The sequence below is a fragment of the Notamacropus eugenii genome, chromosome 5, assembly GCF_028372415.1.
Source record: "Notamacropus eugenii isolate mMacEug1 chromosome 5, mMacEug1.pri_v2, whole genome shotgun sequence".
In the NCBI taxonomy this organism is placed as follows: Eukaryota; Metazoa; Chordata; class Mammalia; order Diprotodontia; family Macropodidae; genus Notamacropus; species Notamacropus eugenii.
Genome location: NC_092876.1, coordinates 340,803,616 through 340,821,901, shown reverse-complemented (window position 1 = coordinate 340,821,901; position 18,286 = coordinate 340,803,616). Strand labels below are relative to the sequence as shown.

The window sequence follows — 18,286 nt, the reverse complement described above, 5'->3', positions numbered from 1 at the left end:
AGGCATAGGGATGTTAAATGACTTGTCTGAGGTCATATAAGCCACATGAGGGCAGTAGCTGTATACATGTGCATCCTGCCTAGTGCACTGTACAGTGCTAGGCACATAGTAGATATTCAATAAATACTTGTTAAATTCAATTGATTAGCAGCTGTGGAAATAAAAATACTCTGATTTCTTCTACTAGATTGGGAATGTACCAAGGGAAAGGGGCATGTCACCTGTCTTCCCCTCTATCTTCTCAATGCCATCACATAGTTCTGTCATGAAAAGATATTCAAGGATATGGGAGGGATGGACTAAATTCTTTGGCCAGTCTGTGACTCAGTGTCCTTTGTTTCTATATCCCTGAATCCATATGTTTACAAGGAGAGTTATCTGCCTATAACCCAATTTCTTTGACTGGGTCCCCTACAGATTTGTTACATAATCTCAATCACGGACAAAATGTGGGAAGGAAATCCTTTTATACTACTCTAATTGATTCACTATTTACTCACTACACTGGCATTTCTAAACCTTTTCATCCTTCTATTCATCCCCTTTCAGCTGAGAACTTTGCCTCATATTTCACTGAAAAAAATTGAGTCCATTCCCTTAGAGCTCCCTCTTCTCCTCTGTCTCCCACCACCATGTCCTCCTTCAGCCCTGTTACATGAAGACGTGGCCCTTCTCCCAGCCAAGACAAAGACCGCTCTATATACACAAGTGATTCCATTCTATCCCATCTTTGTCATCAGTCTTCTTCCTCTATCATCTCCCCCACCCTTATCTTCATTCTATCCCTCTCTACTGGCTGCTTTCCTACAGCCTGCAAACACACCCATATCTCCCATACTCAACAAAGCTCTAATTTCATCCATACATTCCTGTTAGCTGTCATTCTATGGCTCATTTCCTTTTTTCTGACTAACCTCCTTGAGAAGGCTGTTTATAATTGATGCCTCCACTTACTTTCTTCTTACTTTCTTCTTTGCAGTTTGACTTCTGACCTTCTGACCATTCAACTGAAATTTCTCTCTCCAAAGTTACCAGTGCAGTGATTTGTTAACTGCCAAACCTAAAGACAATTTTTTTCAGTCCTCATCCTTCTTGACCTCTCGGCATCCTTTGTCATTGTCAATCACTTTCTTCTTCTTGATACTGTCTTCTCTCTAGGTTTTCAACACTTGTTTCTCTTGGTTTTTCTACCTGTATGTCCACACCTTATCAGTCTTTTTCTGGATCTTCACACAGGTCAAATGTGTGTGTGTTCATCCTTCGTTGATGAAGAAGACTATGCCATCAGAGAAATAATGACATGACTTGCACTTGACTTTGTTTTGAGGGAGGGCTGAGCAAGGTCACCAGCCTCACTTCTCCTCTAGAGCCATCTGAATCCAGTGACCAGATATTCATCAGGATGACTAGAGATGATCCAGGATGAGGCAAATTGGGGTTAAGTGACTTGCCCAAGGTCACACAGCTAGTGAGTGTCAAGTGTCTAAGGTGAAATTTGAATTCAGGTCCTCCTGACTCCTGCACTGGTGCTCTATCCACTGCACCACCTAGCTGCCCTACATGGGTCAAATATGCTAATCATGGATATCCCAAGATTCTGTCCTAGGTCCTTTGCTTTTTTCCCTCTATACTATTTCATTTGGTGATCTCATTAGCTTCCATTGATCCAGTTATTACACACACACATACACACACACACATACAGATGATTCTCATATCTGTCCAGCCCTAACCTCTCTTCTGACCTCCAGTCTCACATTTCCATCTGTCTATTGAACATCTCCAACTGGATATTCCATAGACATCTTAAACTCAACATATCCCAAATTGGACTCGTTATCTTCCCTCTCCCCCCACCTACACCCCTACCCTCTCCTCTTTCTTATTCTCTGAATCATTTAGGATCACAATGTAGGTGTCATCCTCAACTATCTCTCACTGTTGTTTCTACCTTCAGAACATCTTTAGGTCCCCTTTTCTCCTACCACCACCTTACACCTGGTTTATTGGAATAGCCTACTGGCTGGTCTTCCTGCCCCAAGTCTCTCCCCACTCTATTCCATTGTCCACTGAGCTGTCCAGTTGATCTTCCTAAAGGCTAAGCTTGACTATATTACACCCTCCATTGAATAAGCTACAGTGATTCCCTATCATCTCCAGAATCAAATGTAAAATCATATTTGGCTTTTAAATTCTTTCATAACTTGGCTTTGTCCTATCTTTCAAGTCTTATCATACCTTCATCATCTCCATGTACTCTGTAATCCAGTGACACTGACCTCCTTGCTCTTCCTTGCACAAGGAAGGCTCCTGACTCTGGGCATTTTTCACTGTCTATCTCCCATGACTAGAATAATCTCCCTCCTAATCTCTGCCTCCAGGTTTCCCTGGCTCCCTTCAAGTTTCAGCTAAAGACCCATCATCTGAGATTATCTACAACTTACCCTGTACCTATCTTGTTTGTACACAGCTATTTTCATGTAGTCTTTCCCATTTGACTGTGAGCTTCTTGAGAGCAGGACTGCCTTTTGCCTTTTTTGCATCCCTAGCATTTAGCACAGCACCTGGCACACAGTGGGTGCTTCATAAATGCCTTTGGTATATTGTTGACCTGATTTTGAATGTGCCATTAGCTGTCAGTACTTCTCTCTGCCAGATGACTGAGACTCTCATAGAATGCTGTCCTATGGTGGCTCAAGGGATAGTCACAGAACTACAGAATCACCGACTTGGAAGGGACCTCAAATGTCAACCAATCCAACCTGTTTCAAGTACAGGAATTGCCTTTATAACATTCTGACAAATGATCATCTAGCCTCTGCTTAAAGGAAACTACCGATCTTCCAGGGCAGTCCATTCCACTGTCAGATAGCCGTGGTTGTCAGGAAGGCCAGAATCTGTCCCTGAAGCATCCACCCATCACCCTTAGTTCTGCCAGATAGGGCCCAAAAGAACAAATCCCACAGAAATACCATCCATTTCCCAAATAAGAGTATGACTAATTAATAGAGTAGCTAAAAAAACCCATCATAGTATAGTGGGGTCTGAAGGGTTAAATTGATTCAGCTCCCATTCCTCTTGACGAAATTACAGGATATCAGACTCCAAGTTCCCCATTGACTAACAAGGGTGTATGATTCTGAATGTCCCATTTGGCTTGGCAGAGACAAAATATCATTAGTGATGGAGAAAATCGCATTACTGGTACAATGTATAGATCTGGAGAGATTAATTAACTTAGTCAAGGTGATCCAGCTGTTAAGTAGTGGTGACTGAGCCCATTAGCCTAACTGGTGTAGCTGAGTCAAAAGAGGAACACGGTGGAATCCAGTCTGTTGACCAAGCTGGTAAATCTGAGACAAGGGATGAAAACAACCTCTACAAAATATGAAAACTTTGGGGAACGTGTTCCTACAGGCAGTTTTGTGTTTCTGTCTCAACCCTTTGGATTTCAGTATACTGAAGAAAACCTGGTATTGACTCAGACTTAGCCCTTTATACTTGCTCATCATAATTTAAACTTCTCCTTTTTTTGACAAGGGGATTGTCTCTTCTCCACCCTCCGCTTTCCTTCAGAGCTGTGCTAAGCACCTGCATGTGTCACCTAAGACTGTTCCCACACTGCTCTTTTCTTCAATTATTGGGATGGGATAGGTTATGGAAGGGAATGTACATGAGCAAGGGCAGGGGCCAATGGTCTTTAAAGAGCAACATATCAAAGTTTCAGAGGCAGTGTGGTGCAGTGGAAAGAGCAAGGGGGATGGCTGAGGAGTCAGAGGACACTTGGGTCCAAATCCTGCCTCTGACACTTGACTCCATTTGTGACCTTGGACAAATCACTTTAACCTTTCCGGACACCTCAGTTTCCCCATTTATAAAATAAAGGAAGTGAACCTGATGGCCCCAGAGGTTCCTCCCCTCTCTAAGATTCTACCTGTGAATCCTGTGAACCTTTGCCTCCTGGTGTGTAGAAGGGAAAGGAATGGGAAGAATATGGCTGAATAACCACTAATTCTAATGACTTGTCAGCTGGAAGAGTAAAGAGGTGCATCCCTCTGACTCTCATGGCAAGTAGCTGGGCAAGAGGTAAGGAGAGGACTATGTTGGTGCCAACTCACCCCTGTGCCACTAACAAAGATGGCCCTTGTATCCCATGGGCTTTCTGCAGAGAAGTCAACCAAAGGCTGCCTGTGTAGGCCTGAAGGGGGCAGACTACTCATAAACTAAGACCAGCCAAAGGCTCTAATTTTCCAATGAACTGAAACCTTCTTGTGACAGCTAACAAACTTTCAAAGAGAGCAGAGGTTCTAAAGACTAGAAACTGTTACTTTATACCTGGGGAAGAATAACCTTGGCCCCATGTCCATGTCAGGCCCAGGAAGGTGGCGATGGCTGGCCACAGGGACCAGGGAGGAGGGCAGAGTGGGTGGGTAGATGGGGACAGGGGTCAGAGACTGTATTTAGCAAAGCCTGCAGGGCTGGTTTTGCTCAGTTATGACAGACAGTTCCTCCATTTGCTTATTCTCCTGTGAAGAAGTGGAATAAATATGCCTCAAGAGTGGGGTGGTAGCTAGGGATGTCTGTTTAGGATCTCTCTCCTCCTTCCTGCTTCTTCCTCCATCTTCATAAGTGTTTAGTAGAGAGGCAACCCAGCTTGGGTTACCTCCAGTGAGAGCATACCTCTTATGGGCTGGGGAAAAGGAGAAGAGAGTGTTGGCCTCCCCTAGTCTCAGCCACACACATTGGATGGTCAGGCACTGGTTACAGTGCTGGAGCCTTTTCACACAGAAAGACAGATGTGGATGGCCCAAGGATGGCCCTGAGAGGAGACTCAAAGATGAGGAAAAGGGCTTGAGGATAAGACCTGAAGCCCAAGATCAAGGACTCCCAATCATTCAGCCAAAAAAGAGAAGGTGCCTGAGCAGTCCCATAGGAAATTGTCCAATGTGGCTCTGGCCTCTGGGAATTGTTGTCAGGGCATCTGTGATTCTTAACTAAAAATTAAATCCAGGCTCTTATTAATGTAGCACCAGAGATTCAGAGCTGGAAGAGTTGGTTGGAGTTGGTTAAGACCAAGCCCCTCATTTTACATTTGAGAAAAATGAAGATTAAGTGACTTGCCCAAGGTCACAGAGTAAATGTCAGAGGCAGGATGTGACTAGGTCTTGCTCCAAGTTCAGCATTCTATACAGTAGTCTCCTAATTGGTGTCTCTGTTTCCAAGCTCTTCCCTCTTTGAGCCATCTTACAACACACTGACAGACTAATACTCCTTATGCACAGTACTGAACATGTCATTTCATTGCTTAGAAACTTCCTGTGACTCCCCACTGCCTGTAGAATAACATATCTCAGTCTGGCATTCAAGGCCTTCCACAGTCTAGTATAATCTCCTACTACATAAACACTTCACTCCAGCCAGACCCAACGACATTCCTTGGGTTTTCATGTTATTGTCCATTCATTTTTCAGTCATGTCCAAATCTCTAGGCCTCTATTCAGGTTTTCTTGGCAAAAATCTCCAGCTCATTTTTACAAATGAGGAAACTGAGGCAAACAGGATGAAATGACTTACAGTCACACAGGTGTCTGAGGCTGGATTTGAACTCAGAAAGATAAGTCTTCCTGACTCCAGGCCTGGTGCTTTCTCCACTGCACCATCTAGCTACCCTTGGACTTTCATACTTATATGCTTTTTGCTCATGCCATTCTCTCTACCTTTAATGTCTTTTCTAAATACTACCCATCCTTTAAGCTTCAACTCAGATCCTCCCTCTTCTATGATGTCTTCCCTAATATAGAAGATGTCCTTTGAACTCCCTCAGCATTTTCACATCATAACTTAAAATGCTGATGGTATGGTTACACGGAGACATCTTGTCTTCTTGAATCTAGACTACAAGTGTCATGAGGGTGGAGACTATGTCTTATATTTTCCTGTGTCCCCCATCCATGTCCTCTGCCTTCCTCAGCAGATATTTGTTATGTAGTGATGATGGTGATGACGGGTCAGGCTATATCAAGTTCCCTCAACCCCCATCAATCCCTTCATTCTCCTGAAAAACAGGGAGAAGGCTTACTGGACCCATCTGGCAGCCTGGTAAATTAGGGTAGGGAGTGACTTACCAAGCTTTAGTCTATATTATACCTAACATAATTGTTTTGGGAGCAAAGCACTTAGGCTTTTCACTGAGCGCTGCCATGTCCATATTATGCCCCAACTACACAGCACTAGAGTTACATACAGGCTAAATAAGTTTCTGCCGAGTTCCCCAATGCACCAGAAATGAGTATAAGTCCCACCTACCTGAAGTTTCCAGAGGAAATCTAGCCGGGCTGTGGACTCTACTTGCTGGGCATGAAGGTACAAAGCCAGCACAAAGACAGAGATGATGATGGGCGTCATGATCTTTAGGGCTACCTTTGTCACATGCTCGGGGCTGTGGGCAGAAAGAGGACATGAGCTTTTGATTTGCCTTGGACAGCACACAGTGCATCTTGGTTTCCTTTACCCCACACCCTCTGCCAATTCACTCTGCTCTCCTCCTTCTATAAGATCATAAGATGCCTTCCAGATAACTTCATCTAACCTTTAATCAATCTCTCCAGTCCAGATTTCCTGACCCTACAACCCTTCTACTTTTTTATCCTCAAGAGCCTAAAAACCCACTTGGCAGGGGCTGTTAAGTGGCATGTTGAATAGACCACCTGCCTTGGAGTCAGGAGGACCTGAGTTCAAATCTGGCCTCAGACATTTACTAGTAGTATGACCCAGGGCAAGTCAGTTACTCCAATTGCCTCCAAAAATCACTTGACAGGTAATGCATGTATTTTTCTATATATATGATTTGACAATGATCAGGTACTAAGTCAAGGTCATAAATACTCTAGACTCTCAGTAATACACAGTATGCTAATACAGCCAACTTTCAGTTATCCAAGAGTTGAATCTTGTTTCCTCCTTCCTTTGTTCTGTGCTCCCATTGTTTCTTTACCTACTAGTCCTTTTTCCTAGAAGGAAGGGAAAGAGAGGAGACGCACACCAAGGCTGTCAGTGTGGTTGTTCAGTGTTCTCAGTTGTGTCTGACTCTCCATGACTGTATTTAGGGTTTTCTTGGCAAAGATACTGGAGTGATTTGCTATTTCCTTCTCCAGCTCATTTTACAGATGAGGAAACTGAGGCACCCCAAAGGTTTAGTGAATTGCCCAGAGTCACACAGTTAGTAAGTATCTGGCGCCAGATTTGAACTCAGGAAGATGAATCTTCCTGACTCTAGGCCCAGTACTGAATCCACTTTGCCACCTAACTGCCCAAGGATATGAGTAGTTCTAGATTAAGGTTGGCTAGGGGTTCAGAGAAGCTAGGATCCTATAGTAAATAAAATGAGATTTCTGGCTTGTCTGTGGATTTTGATTATCCGGGATTTCATTACCCTTTATGTCCATAGATAATGTAGAGAAAATGGTAGTTAAAAAATTTAAAAAAATTATTTTTTGCACAGGATATATACATACATACATATACATGTCCATGTATATACATATACATATATACACACATGTATTTATGTATATATAAGAGATTGGGTTTCAGAACATCCTAACACTTGGATAAATCACTTTCTAACCAACCCCAGCCTCATCCTTCCAAGCTCAGCCTTTTTTCCTCATATCAGTTTACGTGTATCTTGTCTATGATGAATCCTCTGAGTTTCCTGGAGCCTAGTCGAAAGAGTGCTACCTGCTATCTGACCTTGGGAAAATGCTTTATGGTCCTAGATGTAGAGCTGGAAGGGATCTTAAAGGGAATTGAATCTACTCCTTCATTTTACAGATGAGGAACAGGCCCAGATAAGTGATTTATCAAAGATCACACAGGCAGTCATCATCAGAGGTGGAATTTGAACCAGGTCTTCTGACTCCAGAGGCTGTGGTCCTTCTGCTGTTTCATGCAATCTCCAAGGTCCCCTCTAGGGATTCTCTACCATATTGTCTGGCTCTCTGACTGTGTTGTCTCCTTTTCACTCTGGATACCCTCTCCATGTAAATGGATAATAAGCATTAACTCACCACTGCGTTGTCCCGTTGTTGTTGGAGAAATCACTGGAATCAGAAGCCAGAGAAAGCCTGAGTCAGCACTGCAGCATGTCTTTGGGGCTTATTCTCCAGCATGTCCTTCCACACACTGGATCCCCAGGATTTAGCTCCCTTCATCCCAGGACCATTTAACTGCTTTCAGTGAGACACCAGAGAGCTCAGAAGTTATCCTTGTCCCACCCACATTTTCAAAGCTGCCCTTGAGGCAAATAGAGGCAGATTCCACCCAATACTTGACCAATGGCTGTGCTCACAGCCACCATGATATCATGGTTGCTCTCAGAAGCTATTCTGTGCAAACACTGTGTGGTACTCTTAATCATAATTATAGGCTCAAAGAACTAGGCTTCCTCATTTTTACAGCTAAGGAAACTGAGGTCCAGAGTTTCCTCTGGGTCTCAAGGTCACACAGCTATTAAGTGGCAGAGATTCTGGTTGAGGTGCTGTGAGTCTAAGTTCAGCACCCTCCCTTCTACACACTACTAATAATAATTGCTAGTATTCTAAGGATAAAAACCCATTATTCTCATTCTAAAATTATTCTAGTGACCCTGGGAGTCCTGAGGCCTTCCTGGTCCTACTTCTGTTTGATGACTTTAGGAAAGAGTGTCCTGGAGGCTTGGTTTGGTCTTCAAAGATCACCTGCTCTATTTTCTCATCTGTGGTACTCCAAAGACTGCACACACCCTAGAGTATGATACATGGGAAGGAGATCCCAATACCTTCTCTAAGTCTTCTGTTCCACTATCTTACTCTGTCTAGAAGATCTGCCTTTATATCTGACTTAAACCCTTTATACTATGGCTTCAACCCATCCCTTCTCTTTTATTCTTAGGAGAGATACGGAACAGCTACTCTCAAGTTCTCAGCCCTCCAAGGCCTGAAGACATATTAAAACAGTCCTTAATGTCGCATCCAAGATCTTCATCTATAGCTCTTTCCTCTTTAACTCTTCCTAATTCTCTGCTTTAAGGACCTACAAGCATTCATGTCCATTAGAGACTTTCTTGGGGATCTGGTGGTTTGTTTTTATTCCAGAATGGGTCCTTGAGCAGAGTTGAGCATGTCAGGGTAACTGTGGAAGTAGGGGATTGGGTAGGAGAACAGTGATGACTTGTGGTCTAAATAGTGATCACACAACCAGTAGTCATTATCTCATCAGGGGTGGGAAGGTAGAGGTGACAAATAGAGTAAAGCCTCATGTACCTGATCTAATTTAGACAGGGTAAGTGGTTAAGGGCCAGTGAAATGGGTCAGACAATTTTCTCTAGGTATTCTTTTCTAGACCAAGGAGTCTATGGTTCTAAAATCCTCTCTACCAAATATTAGTCCTGCCACTGGAGGGAGAGAACAGAAGTCACAAATCCAGAGGGTATGGAGGTGCTAAGACCACTGACAACCTGACACTTACATGACGTTGGCTGTGACCAGCAAGTCAGCGTTGTCAAAGAGTGTGACCCCGGGTACCTCCACCATAAGCACGTAGATGACCTCAATGATCAGCATCAGTGCCAGCTTCCCGATGCAGCTGATCTGCAGGAACACGGAGCAGGCAAGCAGGCTGAGCAGGACACTGTAGGTGAAATACTGGGGCAGGGAGAGACAATGGGGAAGCATCAGGCATGGCTCTGCAGGCCCAGAGAAGCACAGACTTCTCCCTGGTCTCCTGCTAGAACTGCAACTCAGGTGTCCTCTGTCTCTCCAAACTAGGTCACTCCAAAATATGGTACAGCAGGGGCTTGGGGGCAGGGGCCATCAGAGCAATGAGGGAGAAAGAAAGATGGGGTGACCTGGGGCCGCTTCTGTAGAAATAAACACTTAAACCTGCTGTCATTTCAGAGTCAGTGCCAGGACCTTCTTAGCTGGCTAGTGATTCCCTCCATCCAGGTCACTGTCTTGCTGCACCAAACTCAGACCAAGGGAATGACTTGGGATAGAGGGAGAGGATGGTAGCAGTGGGCTGTGGGGTGAGGAGGGGGAGGCGTATCTCCCCTTACCCTTGCCATCTGACCTTCCTATCTTTTGTTTAGAAACACCAGATTTCAGAGGGAACTGAGGAGCTGTGTCTCCTCCCCACCTCCCCCTGACAGAGATCCTAGGGAGTGCTATGAAGATCTGGGATCAGACCATTGTAGCTGCCATAAAGGCCTGGAGCAAAAGGGCAAGACAGAAAAAGGAAAGAAAATTCTCTCTAGGATGTAGCCCACAGCCCATGTCTACCTCATCTACTTGAGACACCTGGGGTTAAGGTTGGCTGGTTGGCTGTTGTCCCTCATTCTCAAAGAAGAGCAACATGACGTTACTATGCTAGAGTCAGGTTACAGCATGTCTGATTGTGGCTGATCAGACACTCCCAATTTGGCTTAGAAAACTTTGGCAAACAGTTTCTGTAGCAGGGAGGTGGTGCTGTGGATAGATCTGGACCCAGAGTCAGGAAGACTTGAATTCAAATTCTAACTCATATACTAACTAGCTATGTAACCCCGGGCAAGTCATTTAATCTATTTTCAGCCTCAGTTTTCTCATCCATAAAATGGGGAAAATTCAATGCCTACCTCACAAGGTTGTTTTAAGGACCAAATGAGATTTTACATGTGGAAAATACTTTGCAAACAGTAAAGTGCTGCGTAAATGCTAGCTATTCAGTTTCCAACCTGGGTGGGGAGGAGATTTGGGGGTTTAGTTTGAGGCCTCAAAGTGTTTCTTGGGTGATGGGCTGACTAAGCAGCCTCTATCCGCAGCTGAGGCTTGGCCAAACTTGATTTTGTTTCATTTTACTTTGGGTGGAGGCAAAGGGAATGGTCCTTCAGGGCCCTCGACTGTGTCATCATGATGAGGTGAGGGGCCTCAGCTTGCTGTGTGGAGGAACAGGCTATGCCTGTCAGAGGCAAGAGAACACAGGCTTTTGGGCCCATCAATCTCCCATTTATGAGGAGCCAGTGAGGCAGGTCCTGACAGATCCCAGGTTTCCTGAAGCTGCTACAATCAGGTTTACAGCTTTCCTGGGCAAGGGGGCTATATGTGGGGAGGACCAGGAGAGGGGAAAGGGAAGAGAAATTAAAAATAGTCTCCAGTCATCAGCAAACACCTGTCAGGAAGTGGAAACCAGCCGGCACTCTCCAGAGTTCTTAGTCCAGATGTGAAAAGAAACAGATAAACATTGGTCTGTAGAGGCAGCTGGGAGAAGGAGGGTGGGGGTGGGAGGAAGTTCAGGAATAATGGGGATGGGGGTGGGGAAGCATCAAGCAGGAAGCATGCCTTCCCACTGTTGCCTTTGAGGATAAGTGAGCCTGAAGGAGGAGCGGAAAAAGGGAGAAACTTGGTCCCAACAATTCAGGAGAAAAAGCGTCTCTGAGAATGGAATAATGTTTGGGCACCAGAAAACCTGGACACTAGTCTTAGAACATTTAACATTCATAAGCTCTGTGACTCTAGATACATTCTGCTTCTTTCTAGGTCTTCCTTTAAAAACAAACCAAAACAAACCAAAACCCCCAGCTCTTCGATTTCATTAGCCTTGGGAATCCTGGGGAGAAAACTCACTGTAGCAAAGAAGTTGGCAACTCCTCTGTGATATATGAGAGCTGCCTGGGGAATGGGGAGAGTCACCGTCTGTCTCCGAAGGCAGGGCCTGGATGAAGGAGACGGGGCCAGTCAGGCCTCTGAGACCTTGTGCAGGAGGTCCCCAGGGTAGCCTGCTAGAATGATAACTACATCAACTCTGCCTGAATCTCCTCTTCCATTTCTTCCCCGTCAACCTTGGGCTGTGTTTTCTCCATCAGTGCAGGTGACTCTGCCACCTTTCTTACTTTGAGAGCCAAATACAAATCTATATATGAGAACTGGTGACTAGGACTGTGGAGACCTGGTCTTGAATCCTGGTTCTGAGGCATCAGCTATGAGACCTTGGATGAGGGCATTTAACTCTATGAGTCTCATTTTGCTCATCCGTAATATAACAATCCTTTGACCCCTAAACTTCTTCACGGGGAGGTTTTGAGGAAAGTCTTTTGAAAAAAAATTTTTTTAATCAGACCTGTGACTTCTTTGGTACAAGGAACTCCCAGGGAGGAAATCCCTTCTACTGATGAAGATGGACACCTGCTCTTAAACTTAGTTGTCTTGTCTACTGAGAGGTTAAATGGCTTGTCCAAAGTCACACAGCCAGTATGTGTCAGATACAAAATGTGAACCCAGGTCTTTCTGATTCCCCGGCAGATTCTCCTGCCACTAATGTCACCGTGCCTTTTTCTATGCTATAAACTCAATCTCTTACTGTTGTAAAAACAACAATAATCAATATTGTTATCAATATCAAACCTGTTTTTTTTCTTCTTGTGTCACTATTTATATGTTCCAGAAAGTACAGAGGGTGAGGATGGGATAGGGAAGTTTGGCAATCATCTCTCTCTGTTTCCTCCTACAGGGACCCTCAGGCCAAGTCAGATCCCACCACTCTTAGCCCTGACTCCCATCTCCATCCCCAACTCTCCCCTGACTTTTGACTTCTGAGCCCTCCTTCCCCCACAAAATCTGGGGGTACCTCTGGAAAGTTGCAGTTGGGCCGGGGATTGCCACAGAAGCCGTGCTCAATGCCCAGGCTGTAGTTGAAAGCTGATTCGCCCACATGGCAGGCGTTGACTTGGTTCACGGTGATATTGTGCTCCTCTGCCAGACAGCTGAACAAATCCACAGGATTGCACATGAACTGGGCAAAGAGAAGGGAACAGATATGAGATATGGGTCCCTAAGGCTGGGGTTCTATAGGTGAGCAGACTTATAAGCTGCAACGGGACAACAACTCTGTGTTGGAATCTTTTCCCCATTTTTGAGTTTTCCCCTACTTCCACTCTCTGGGTTCCACACTTGTGGTAGTTGGGAGAGAGGAATGTATTCATTCCTCTGAATGTATACATCAAATTGGAGCAGGCAGGGATGAGAGTGTAAGAGTTATCCTAAGTATGTGGTCATAGCCTTACATAAAGTCAACCCAATAAGTATCTATTAAACACCTACTGAGCACCAGGCACTGTGCCGGATGTACAAAGAATGAAACAATTCCTAATCTTAAGGAATTTACATTCTACTTAGGTAGAGGGATGAAAGAAATCTCAGTATGAGAGAATGAATCTGGTTCTGGGCCATTTAAGATGTGTTGTGATGTCTCCCATGTTCTCCACAGCTCAGCTGAAAATATCACATTGATTTGAATATATGCCACTCACAAATACAGGACAGAACCTTTCAAGGAGACCTCTTTCAAAGGAAAAATGTAGGTATATGCTGAAAAATAATTGCACAGTATTTTTTAAATGTTATTGTAAAAATTTTTTACATTTTTTTCATTGAAATAAATGTCTTCAGTGATTTCTTTATTTTGAATATTTTAATTTTTCTAATATGACCTCAGGTTTTGGTGAAGCTAGATTTGAGAGGGAAAAAAATGGGCTTATATTCAGATTAATAAAATGGTGGTTTAGGTCTTTTAAATTAGTTCTAGCCCTGGGAATAGGGCACTAAATGGCTAGAAATAGAAGATTCAATGCTGGATGACCTTAAGAATTCAATCCTACCCCGGTCTCAGAGCCACATAGGTTAAGTCTCTGCAGTTAAACACAAGCAAGACCTTCTTATGGAGGAAGAAGACCTTCTGGACTCCGGAGGAATCCTTATATTCCCTTTGCTTGTAGAGCTCTGTCAGAACTAGGCCATGGATTCCGTGAAGTGGATGGTGGGACCACATACCATGTTGACAAATGCAGACAGGAAAACCAGGATGATGGTGAAGACCCCAACTACAGTGCTGTTGGTCCGGGACTGGACAATCTTCCTAGAGAGAGTCTGCAGCGGTGCTGGGAAAAGCTGCCATAGATATAAGGGGGATGAAAAGGTAGGGAAGGAGAGAAGGAAACGGGGTAGGGAGAGAAAGAATCAGACTCAAAATGGCTGCAGCCACATAACACTATAGTCTCTCAGCAGATCATTCCTCTCTCACCTTATATGGGGCAAGGGAAAGATCTTGCCTTGGGCTTTGGGGCTTTCTCAGCTTGGTCTTCCTCTCAGGAATTCGAGCTCCTTCCTCTTCAGAACCAACCCAAGATACCATGGCCTTTGATGACAGGGCTTTCAACTTTCAGCAATGTCTAAATGTCTGTGACCACTAAGTTCTATAGGAGACTCCACATATCCTGACTTCCCTTGGTTCCTGAATCTTGTCTCTGGGTTGGGAGATCTTTGCACTTAAGCCCTAGTTATCTTTCCTACTGCTGCTACTTCCTAGCTCTGTCACTAACTAGCTGGGTGGCCCCTGGTCAGAAGGCCTTTGACTCCAGGTGGGAGGGATGATTTGGAATAAGCATGTGGAAGCTTCTTACTTACTGCTCCGTCCACATCCTCACCTTTCATTCCTTTATAGTCCATCACTCCACCAATTTGATGCTGCTTACTCAGCTTAATAAATATAGCCCTTCCAGATGCTTTTGCATAGTTGGTTGAAGGTTTACTGAGGCCTGCCACCTAACGGCAAAAGATAACTGTTTTTGAAAAGGCTGGTTCCAGTTGAGAACCCTGCTTGAAGGTCACAGAAGAGCATAGGATTTAGAGCTGAAAGGAGCCTCAGAGATGAACTAGATCAAGCTGTTCATTTTACAGGGATTTGCACAGATAGGGAGAGAGCACAGACCTGTGACTTCATTGGTGGCAGCTGGTGCAGGCCAGCAAGCTCTCTTAGAATTACCAGGAGCCCAGGGTCATATAGCCAGTATGTGTAGGGGCTTGAATCTAGGTCTACTTTAATAATCTTTCATTACTGCAAATTAACTTTATGCCAGATTTGTGTTTGTGCCATTTGTATGTACACTTAGCAACCATTTTGGGGCCCTTCATATAATGTGCAGTATATGTACACTGCAGTAGAAAGAGTGCCTAGCCTGGAGTCAGGAAGACCCAAGTTCAGATCTATCCTCTGACATTTACTAGTCGTGTGAATTTGGGCAAGTCAAGTAATGCTATCTGCCTCAGTTTCTTCATCTGTAAAGTAACCTAGAAAAGTAAATGGCAAACCATTCCAGTATCTTTGCCAAGAAAATCCCAAATGGGGTCACCAAGAGTTAGACATGACTGAAACAGCTGAACCACAAATATTTACACCCATTTTCCTGAGGTCAAATCTCTGCGTACTGAAACACACTGCTTCTTGGAATAGGTTCTTAAGAAATGTTGTCAGATTGATGAGGAAACTAAACCCAAATAGGTAGTAAGATTTGGTCAAGGTATACAGTTAGTAAGTAGCAGAGCAGGGATTTAAAACTGGGTTCAGGGAGCCAAGATGGTGGAGAAAAGGCAGGGACTCACCTGAGTTCTCCAAAGTTCCACTCCAAAGAACTTTAAATTATTCATCAAAACAAATTCAAGAGGAGCAGAACCCACAAAAAGATGGGGTGAAACAATTTTCCAGCCAGAGACAACTTAGGTTCACAGAAAAGATCTGTCACCCTGGAGTGAGAGGGGAGCGTAGTCCAGCACAGACATCAGCCACAACTGAACACAGGAAACCAGGAGCAGGTCTTGGGAGTAGCTGAATGAATAGTGGCAGTGACTGTTTCTGCAGCTCTTAGCCCACAGACAATAAGGAGGCTGGAATACTGGTCAGAAGAAAATGACAGGGGTACCTTTGTTGGCACCAGAAGCATCTGATGCGTTTCCCATACTCAAATCTGGGTCATAATCCTGGGTTGCAGTCCTAGCACAAGGAAAAACACTAGCATACCAGAGCTTGTAACCACAGGGGAATGGAGACCCTGGTCACAGTTTCAAGGTGGAAGAGTATATGCAGTCACTCACAGACCAGAGCACAGGCCAGGAGACTAGTAAACAGACCTCTCCTTAGATCAGACCACCTTGAAAGAACTGAAAACTTACAGACCCCCAAAATAAACTCTGAAAACAGCTGCACAAAAAACCTGAAACTTAAGACAGGGCTCCCTTCACCTCAGAAGTAGAACCCAACTTCAATATAAAGATTAAAGTAAAAAAAATTAGGTTAGAAAAATGAGCAAACAACAAAAAAAGATCCTGACCATAGAAAGTTACTATGGTGACGGGGAAGATCAAAACACACAACATACAACAAAGTCAAAATTGCTACATCTAAAGCATCAAAGAAAAATGTTAACTGGTCTCAGGCCCCCCAAAAAATTGCTAGAAGAGCTCAAAAAAGATTTTAAAAATCAAATAAGAGAAATAGAGGAAAAATTGGGAAAAGAAATGACAGTGGTGCAAGAAAATCATGAAAAGGGAGTAAATGAGGTGCAGAAACTATCGAAGAAAATAACTCCTTACAAAACAAAATAAGCCAAAGGTTAAAAGAGACACAAAATCCAATGAAGAGAATGCCTTGAAAAACAGAATTGTCCAAATGAAAAAAGAGGTACAAAAATCCACTAAAGAATGCCTTAAAAAGTAGAATTAGACAAATGAAAAAGGAGATACAAAAACCTCACTGAAGAAAATAATTCCTTAAAAATTAGAATTTAGCAAGTAGAAGATAATGACTCCATAAGACATCAAGAAACAAACAAAATCAAAAGAATGAAAAAACAGAAGAAAATGTGAAATATCTCATTGGGAAAAAAAACCAACCTCGAAAATAGATCAAGGAGAGATAATTTAAAAATTACTGAACTACCTGAAAGCCATGAGCAAAAAAGGAGCCTAACTATCATCTTTCAAGGAATCATCAAGAAAAACTGCCCTGATATTCTAGAACCAGAGGATAAAATAGAAATGGAAAGAATCCACTGGTCACCTCCTGAAAGAGATCTCAAAATGAAAACTCTTAGGAATACTATAGCCAAATTCCAGAATTTCCAGATCAAGGAGTAAATATTGCAAGCAGCCAGAAAGAAACAATTTGGATATCATGGAGCCACAATCAGGATATCACAACATTTAGCAGCTTCTAGATTAAAAGGATCAGAGGGTTTGAATTCCAGAGGGCAAAGGAGCTAGGATTACAGTCCAAAATCACCTACCCCACAAAACTGAGCATAATCCTTCAGGGGAAAAAAATGGATATTCAGTGAAACAGGGGAGTGCCAAACATCCCTGATTAAAAGTCTGGAGCTAAACAGAAAATTTGACTTTCAAATGCAAGACTTAATAGAAGCATAAAAGGATAAGCAGGAAAGAGAACTTATAAGGAATTCAATAAGATTAAACTGTTTACATTCCTACATGGGAAAATGATACTTTTAACTCCAAAGAACTTGCTCCTTATTAGGGCAATTAGAAGAAGTATACAGATTCAGAGGGCATGGGTGTGAGTTGAATATGATGGGATGATATCTAAAAAAATAAAATTAAGGGGTTGAAAGAGGAATGCACTAGAAGGGAGAAAGGATAAGTATGGGGTAAATTATCTCACATAAAAGAGACACAAAAGAGCTTTTACAGTGGATGGGAATATGGGGAGGTGGGCAGAAATGCTTGAACCTCACTGTCATTGGAACTGGCTCAAAGAGGAAATAATAACATATGCATTCAGTTGGGTATAGAAATCTGTCTTATCCTACAGGCAAGTAGGAGGGGAAGGGGATAAGAGAAGGCCAGGGGCTGGGGGTGGGGTGGGGTAAGGGAGTTGAATTGATAGAAAGAAGGGCAGGTTGGGGAAGGCGGTAGTCAGAAGCAAAACATTTTTGAGGACAGATGGTGAAAGGAGAGAGAGGGCAGGATAAACAGGAAAAATAGGAAGGAGGGAAATATAGTTAGTAATCTTATCTATGAAAAAAATTTACAGCAAGTATCTCTGATAAAGGCCTCAATTCTCAAGCACATGCAGAACTAAGTCAAATTGATGAAAATAAGACCCACTTCCCAACTCAGAAATGGTCAAAATATATAAACAGGCTGTTTTTAGACAAAGTAATCAAAGCTAGGTGTAGTCATATGAAACAATACTCTAATTCACTATTGATTAGAGAAATGCAAATTAAAGCAATTCTGAGGTACCACCTATCGGATTGGATAATATGACAGAAACAAATGTTGGAGGAAATGTGGAAAAATTGAGACACTAATGAATTGTTGGTGAAGTTGTGAACTGATTCAACCGTTCTGGAGAGCAATTTGGAATTATGCCCAAAGGACCATAAAACCATGCACACCCTTTCCTCAGCAATACTACTATTAGG

The 18,286-nt window shown here is 43.3% G+C and overlaps 2 protein-coding genes across 5 annotated transcripts in view; one reads left to right on the top strand and one right to left on the bottom strand.

Annotated features, from left to right (window-relative positions):
- Positions 1-18,286, bottom strand: part of ADCY5 (adenylate cyclase 5) — a 271,850-nt gene that overhangs the window by 13,452 nt on the left and 240,112 nt on the right. For both annotated transcript variants that reach the window (XM_072613773.1, XM_072613774.1), the window contains exons 13-17: positions 13,842-13,958; positions 12,640-12,804; positions 9,508-9,683; positions 8,070-8,102; positions 6,307-6,439 (exon numbers count right to left, since the gene is read on the bottom strand). In XM_072613773.1, the coding sequence (XP_072469874.1) occupies positions 6,307-6,439; positions 8,070-8,102; positions 9,508-9,683; positions 12,640-12,804; positions 13,842-13,958 (624 nt within the window). The remainder of the gene's footprint in view (positions 1-6,306; positions 6,440-8,069; positions 8,103-9,507; positions 9,684-12,639; positions 12,805-13,841; positions 13,959-18,286) is intronic.
- The window catches only part of SEC22A (SEC22 homolog A, vesicle trafficking protein), a 143,709-nt gene that overhangs the window by 109,111 nt on the left and 16,312 nt on the right, over positions 1-18,286 (top strand). Inside the window, exon 8 of one of the 3 annotated variants that reach the window (XR_011967960.1) lies at positions 13,279-13,368. The exons of 1 other annotated variant lie outside the window; for it this stretch is intronic. The gene's annotated coding sequence lies outside the window, so the exon portion shown is untranslated. Of the gene's footprint in view, positions 1-13,278; positions 13,468-18,286 lie in introns of those variants that run through there. One more of the 3 variants, XM_072613782.1, reaches the window with a different exon arrangement.